This window comes from Colobus angolensis, unplaced genomic scaffold, assembly GCF_000951035.1.
Source record: "Colobus angolensis palliatus isolate OR3802 unplaced genomic scaffold, Cang.pa_1.0 Scaffold38, whole genome shotgun sequence".
NCBI classification, from domain to species: domain Eukaryota; kingdom Metazoa; phylum Chordata; class Mammalia; order Primates; family Cercopithecidae; genus Colobus; species Colobus angolensis.
This window is the reverse complement of record NW_012117154.1, coordinates 9,621,883-9,628,423: the sequence shown is the minus strand read 5'-3', so window position 1 is coordinate 9,628,423 and position 6,541 is coordinate 9,621,883. Positions and strand designations below refer to the sequence as shown.

The window sequence follows — 6,541 nt, the reverse complement described above, 5'->3', positions numbered from 1 at the left end:
AAAAAAAAAAAAAAAAAAAAGAAAGAAAGAAAAGAAAAGAAAAAGAAGGCTGTCTCGATGACCCTGTGATCTCGCTGGGTTGAGAGGCCACTGCCCTGAAACCCAGGGCCCATGAGGCAAAGGGTGGGGGGTCCGGGGCTGCCCGGCGCTGGCAACACAGAGGCTCCCCCAGGCCGTGCCGGGCGCTGGCGCCGCCTCCTGAGGACCCCCGAATGCACCCCTCTCCCAGGCTGGCATCACGCCCCATGCTGTGGCTCCCGGTGCCCATCGGGGGCTGGTCCAACACCCCCTCCAGGGAGGGCTGCAGAAAAGCGCTCTGAGCCCATCCGGCCGCACACGGGGGGCTCCCGCAGCAGGCAGGCCCAGCCCCCGGGACACGGACGCAGCAGGGACGTTCCCCCACGGCACAGTGTCCCTGCAACCCCCAGAGCTGGGTCCCGGAGGCGGCTGTGAGGCTGCGGGGCTGGACGGGTTAAGCTTTCCACGTCACCTCATGCTGGCCTCTGCCTCCCAACATCTGGCAGGAATATTTCTTTAAAGCCATCTGAGCTGTGGGGGAGTCTGGCTGCGCTCCCAGAGCCTGTTCCTCAGATTTCAGAGGAATGGGGGAGCCAGCAGCAGCCGGCGTGGACCCCAGGGACGAGGCTTCCCGGGAAGTGACGGCGCTGAGGCCGCACCTGGCCCCCCAGAGCCCACCCTGAAGGGTCCCGGGCAGCCAGCGCATTCCTGCTGAGGAGAATCACTTCCGGCGCCGCTGACCCGGGCTGGGGGACCCTGAGATGTCTGTGGGCAGCAGTGGGGCCCTCGGGTGGGGTCGCCGAGGCTGGGGAGGGCCAGGGCTGCACGACGGACACAGCTCAGACCTGGGGTCCCTGTGTGTGACACCCCCGGGGCTGGGGCCCAAACCTCCTTCCTCTGTGCCCCATCATGGCTTCTGGGCCCAAAAGGTGGTGGGGGCAGGGGCAGCCTCCCGAGCACTGGGTTTCAAGCCCCTTTCCCGGCCCTGATGCTGTGGGTCCTGCAGACCCCATGCTCAGACACCCGGTTCCCTTGGCAGCGCGGGGCAGGGCCGAGGGGCTTCTAGAACCTGGTCTGGGAGCCCCACACAGGCCCTTCCCCCGCAGTGGGGAGCTCAACTGCGGGCTGCCCCACATCCCGCCCACTCACCGGGGTGCAGCAGTTTTAATGAGGCTGGAGCAGTAGGGAAGACAGGGTTAGGGTTCCTTACAGTCCAGCAGCCCCCACTCCGGCTGGGTCCCAGAGAGACGGGGCGGGGGCTCCTTCCCACTCTGCAGGGAGCTGAACATGGGTGGCCTCAGTCCCAGGTCACCCACTCCTCAGAGACCCAGAGGATTTCCACGCAGGACCACAGCATCGATAAGGGGTCACTCAGACCCTCTGTCTCTCTGTCTGACCACACCGTGGCTCAGAGAAACTGCTGGCACCTGCCTGGTATACCCCAGGCTGGATGAGCCAGGAAAGCTGAGGCAGTCAGAACGGGGTGAGGTCCCAGCTCTGTCACCCACGAGTTGTGTGAGCTCGGGTAGGAACACAGGCTCCCAGAAGCTCTGTTTTCTCAAGTTGTCGAGAGAACACCCACTCTGTCGGTGGGAGCTGGTGGAGGGAGTAACAGTGACAGAGTTGGGGCTCCCATGAGGCCAAGGTCCACAGGCCTTGGGGCTCAGAGACCAGTCCAGATGGACGCGGCGCACAGCTGCCAGGGGCCCGCCCACCCCGCCCGGCTTCCCGGCATCTGGTTTCCATTGTCCCCACATGGGAGTCACAGAGCCCGGGGCCTCGCGCTTGGGTAACATCTGGGCTTCTCAGAAACACTCACACTCCTTGGGCCAATCAAACCCCAAAGAGAGGGTGCGGTGGGAACACGGCCGGTCCACAGAAAGTCGGCATCTCCGTTCAGGGCCTCCGGGCTTCAGGGACATCTCAGCGCCCACCTTATGGAGCTGTGGCCGGAGGGCCTGGGATCAGGACAGGCTGGGAGCAAGACGCAGCCATCCCTGCTCTGAGCCGGGTCTGGGGTCCCAGGGTGCCAGCCACAGCCAGGCAGGAGGGCCCAGGGCAAGGCCCTCCCTGGTGCTCGGCCTCTGGAGTCCCCACGCTTGGGAGGCAGAGACCGTTGTGTTCAGCATGGCGACCTCCGTGGTCTGGGGGGTCCTGGGCTGTCGCCAGTTCCCTCCCCAAACATGAGACCCCAAAAGCATCAGGATCTGAGGGTTGTTTCAGAGCTGGGGAAGGGGCTGGGTGCCCTTTAGCCCTCAGGAGAGCAGGCCCAGGACTCAGTGAGTGCCCAGGGGTGAGGAGGGCACAGGAGGCCAGCGCCGGGCCATCAGCCTCTGCACCCCAGAGTCTGAACTCAGGGTCTGAACGAGTCCAAGGCCGCCCTGCAGTGAGAGGGAGGGCCAGGGTTGGCAGAGCAGGGCGGTGGTGGCTCTGGAGATGGCCGTGGGGGAACCAGGTCCCAAGGTCACAGCGACCTGCCACCTGCCAGGTCCCGATACACAAACAGTTGTCACAGCCTAGCTGCTGGGGGGCTCCGGGAGGGAGGCGGGGGCTGCACAGTGTGGGGCAGTGCAGGGCGTGGGACACGGTTTCTGGAGCCTCTGCTCCCCCAGCCTCGTCCCTACACAATCACAGGCCCCCTCTTCCCCTCCCACTGAAGCTCACTCCGGACAGCCAGGTTGACAGCTGGGTGCCCCTGGACCCTGAGGCTGGTGAGGCTCCCACGGACGCCATGGAGGGATGGTCAGGGGCACCCTCTGCTGCCCATGGGCACCAGTGCAGGACAGTCCCCGGAGGGGCCCAGAGCCAGTCACTGTCCCCTCTCTGTGGCCTCTCCACTGGCCCCAGGAGCCTGGGTCCACCCGTGCCTGGGAGACTCCGGTGAGGCTTCCGCTGGAATCAGTGGATTTGCAACCCCCTCTCTGTCCTGACCCTGCCGGAAGCTGGTGAGGGGGCAGTTGGACAGGGAGGCCCCCAGGCCTGCACGCAGCGGGTTCCCTCGGCTGGAGGGACTGGGTGGGAGCCAGAGCCTGGCCCAGAGGCTGTGGGGTGCACGAGCTAACAGCCACATTTCCCACGCCCATGATGCGCGCCCACCAGAGCTGGGGTGCCCCAGCGCCCCTTGTTCTAAACTTGCACATTTCCTCAGCCCGAGGCCTTGAGCATGTGGTTGTGGGTGGAACCGGGACTCACACTGTGGGGATAGGGGCCCCGGGAGCTGGGTTGCTGGAGATGTAAGAAGGCACAGGATGGGAGCCGCTGACCTGCAGGGCTGTGAGGCTCATGCTCACTTGATTCCTTAGAACTGAGAACGGCCACTTTGCGGGGTCTCCCATTGCGGGAGAGCCCAGGCCTCGTGTGAGGTCCAGCGCTCGCAGCACTGCCCTGGGAGCCGCCCCGAGTGACAGGATGCCTCCAGCTCTGGTTTGGAGCCCTGGTCCCTGGCTCTGAGTCCCCACTCAGGCCCCCTCATGCCCAGCTGGGACTCTGGATTCTGCTGTGCCTCCATGCCCCCGGGTCCTGAGGGGCTGAGTTCTGCACAACCCCCACCCTGCCACTCCAGCACCCCCGTCTCCCCTCCTCACGTGCTCTGGGCTCCCTTCCACCCCAGCTCTGGCTGCCCCTGCACCTGCTGTGCTTCCCACATCTAGTGTGCTCCCCCCACCTGAAGTGTTCCTCGCTTGGAGTACTCCCCACACCTAGAGTGCTCCTCCCACCCGGAGTGCTCCCCACCTGGAGTGCCCCTCCCAGAAGTATTTCTCACTTGGAGTACTCCCCACACCTGAAGTGCTCCTCCCACCTGGAGTGCTCCCACCTCCACCTGGAGTGCTCCATTGCCTGCTGTTCTTCGTCCACATGAGTGAGCACCTAACCCCTTACCTTCTTAGGTCCTGCCAGCCTGCATCTTCTAGGGGTCCTTCCATCCCATTTTGATTCCTCTCTTCTCATGGTGTCTTATTTCCAGGGCGTCTGTCATTGTCAGTTGTATCCATGCTGTTGACTAACCATCTCCACTGACACGGGTGCTGGGGAAGGCCTGTGTCTTCCCCAGGGAGAACTTCAGTCCTAAGCTGCCAGCATGTGTGCCCAGGTGCCATGCTGGGCTCACTCCTGCGACTGGGCCCTCCTGGGGGCAGAGGTGGGCAAGGAGTGTGTCCAGGAGGCTGAGTCGGGGCCCTCCAGGCCAGCACCTCAGCCAGGTGCCTGAGGCAGGCCAGGTGGAGTCTGGGAAACAGGGCGGCTTCTGCCTGATCGGGCAGGACGGGGCTCCTGTGAGCGGGTGCCTTGTGGCTGGCGAGTAGCCTGGGGCAGGCTGCCCTGGGCCCTTGGAGGCTCCCCAGGTTCTGGCCAGACTCCCATCCTCCTGGAATTGCTGACTCTTGACAGACGCCTCCAGTGAGGGGTCAGTGAGCTGTGTCTGTCCACACATCCCAGGCCCACCACCTTCTAGAAGGTCCCATGAACACTAGGATCCAGGTGTGGAGGTGGTGCCCTGAGCCTGCAGAGCTGGGACAGGAGCCTCCGAGTCCTGCCCTCCCTGGTGCCTGGTTCCCCCTCCATCCTGGGTCTGGGTCCTTCCTGATAAATCACCTGGGGGCTCCCCCCATGCCCTGGGCCTGGGTTAAGGATTAATCACCTGAGGGGAGGGCCTGAGTCACATCCAGGGCTTCAGGACTGAGCAGGGGCACAGCCGGGCTCCTTAAGGTGAGCACAGGCTGCCAAGTGAGCCATGCGGACCGTCCCCAAGTAGGTGTGACGTGGACAGGCTCCATGCTGTGGAAGCACTGGGGGTCACCGGGCACAGCCTCTGGTACCCATGATGGCTGTGGGGGAGTAAGTCTCACGAATTAGGAACTGGCATTTTGGTGCCTGGGCCAGAGTGGTGTTTTTGTGTTTGTCATTTTAGGTAGTTTTGCCAAAGTACAAACAGAAGTGCTTGTGTGTGTTGTGGAAAGGGGGCATGAAATCGTATCTGCGTCTGAGAAGAAACTCAGGCTTCTCCGATAAACACCGGGCTCAGGGCAGTGTCTCCCCAGGGGAAGGACATGCTGGGGCCTGGGTGCATTGGGGGGCACAGAGACGAGCCAGAGCCGGTGAGGAGGGGCCACGACATTTATTGAACTCTGAGGAGCACAGAGGGGCTCCCTGGCGCGTCTGTGCTCTCCAGCCACCCTGGAAGATGCTCAGGGGACCCCGATGCCTTCCCAGTACGCAGCATCTCTGTAGAGGCAGGGCCCCCAGCAGGCTCCGCCCTCCACCCCACTCCTGAGGTCAGAGCCCCAACATCCTCCACAACCCTTCTCTTCTGGTGCTCCCCGTGGGTGGGGCTCCCCGTGGGTGGCAGGAGAGCCACCCCTGATTCCAGCACACAACCTGGGGCAGAAACTCGAGCCCAGATGACACTGGCTCTGAGGGGAAACTAAGTCAGCACAGCAGGGCTGTGTGAGACAGGAGGGGTCTCAGGCAACAGTTCTGGACAGTTCTGGATGGCGGAGGAGAATGGTAGACAGGAAGTGCTGTTGGAACGCCGACCCAGCTCCTAAGACAGACAGCTACGCTGACACCAAGGAACAATATTTCTAAAATAATTAACACGGCATGCCGGTGCGTGGGCAGACTGGAGCGCTGTACGTCATAGATAACACTGAAGGGGGGACTCGGCGGAGCCTGCAGCCTCTGGAGAGTGGCTGTGAGCACGGGGGTGTCTCTCCGGGGCGTACGTCCTTCTGTTACGTAGGCAAACCTCTCTATGGATATCTGTGAGGCAGGGAAGGTGGGCTGTAGAGTGCGAGAGCCGGGGCCTGGGGCTCTGGCAGGTGGGTGACGTGGGGGGAGGGTGCCGGGTAGGATTAGAGCGTGCCCATCCCGGTGACCTCGGACGTCAGCCTAGAACAAAGGCAGGAGAGGGAGAGACGGTCACAATGAACACCCTCAGCCGCGGGCAGACGTGAGGCCGGGCTGTGTGGCCTCCGTGCTCGCTGGGACAGGCTGTCTCGGTCAGCTCAGGAAGTTCTGAGCTGGAGACCACAGCAGAGTACACGGGCCTCTTCTCCGCCCTGGTCCCCGCCATGGCCGTCACCACGTCAGGTGTGTGAGCCAGCCCTGCATGGGGGCTTGAGGCCTTCCCCGTATGGAGCCTCCCGTGCAGCCCCGGGTCTGCCCTTGCGGGGGCACAAGGCCTTCCCAGTCTCACACCTGGCATCTGAGAAGGGGCTTTGGTTGCCACAGGAGTAAGCGTATGTGGGTAAGAGCCATCTGGCCCCAAGCACGGGGCCCAGCGGGGCTGTCAGTGATGTGGTCGGGCAGGCGGGAGCCTCCCTGACCAGCCCCATCCCCAGGCTCGCCCTGGGTTTGCCAACAATGCGCTTTGCTCGGCCTCCTGCCCATGGGCCTGCAGCCACAGGGATGGAAAGAGGCCCAGCCTGGCTCTGGATCGAGGCAGAAGCCCAGTGGGGCATCCGTGGGTAAAGTCGGGGGGGGCTCCTTGTCCTCTCCAGGCAGCCCCTCACCCACTCACTGGGCA

General features: G+C 63.6%; 2 protein-coding genes across 3 annotated transcripts in view; both read right to left on the bottom strand.

Annotated features, from left to right (window-relative positions):
• LOC105520488 overlaps nucleotides 1-724 on the bottom strand; it is a 2,066-nt gene extending 1,342 nt beyond the window's left edge. Inside the window, exon 1 of the mRNA XM_011954239.1 lies at nucleotides 491-724. Within this exon, the coding sequence (XP_011809629.1) occupies nucleotides 491-724 (234 nt within the window). The remainder of the gene's footprint in view (nucleotides 1-490) is intronic.
• Nucleotides 725-5,112: 4,388 nt separating this feature from the next.
• PCBP3 (poly(rC) binding protein 3) overlaps nucleotides 5,113-6,541 on the bottom strand; it is a 197,785-nt gene continuing 196,356 nt past the window's right edge. For both annotated transcript variants that reach the window (XM_011954196.1, XM_011954197.1), the window contains one exon: nucleotides 5,113-5,904. In XM_011954196.1, coding sequence (XP_011809586.1) covers nucleotides 5,868-5,904 — 37 coding nt within the window. In that variant the 3' untranslated portion in view covers nucleotides 5,113-5,867. The remainder of the gene's footprint in view (nucleotides 5,905-6,541) is intronic.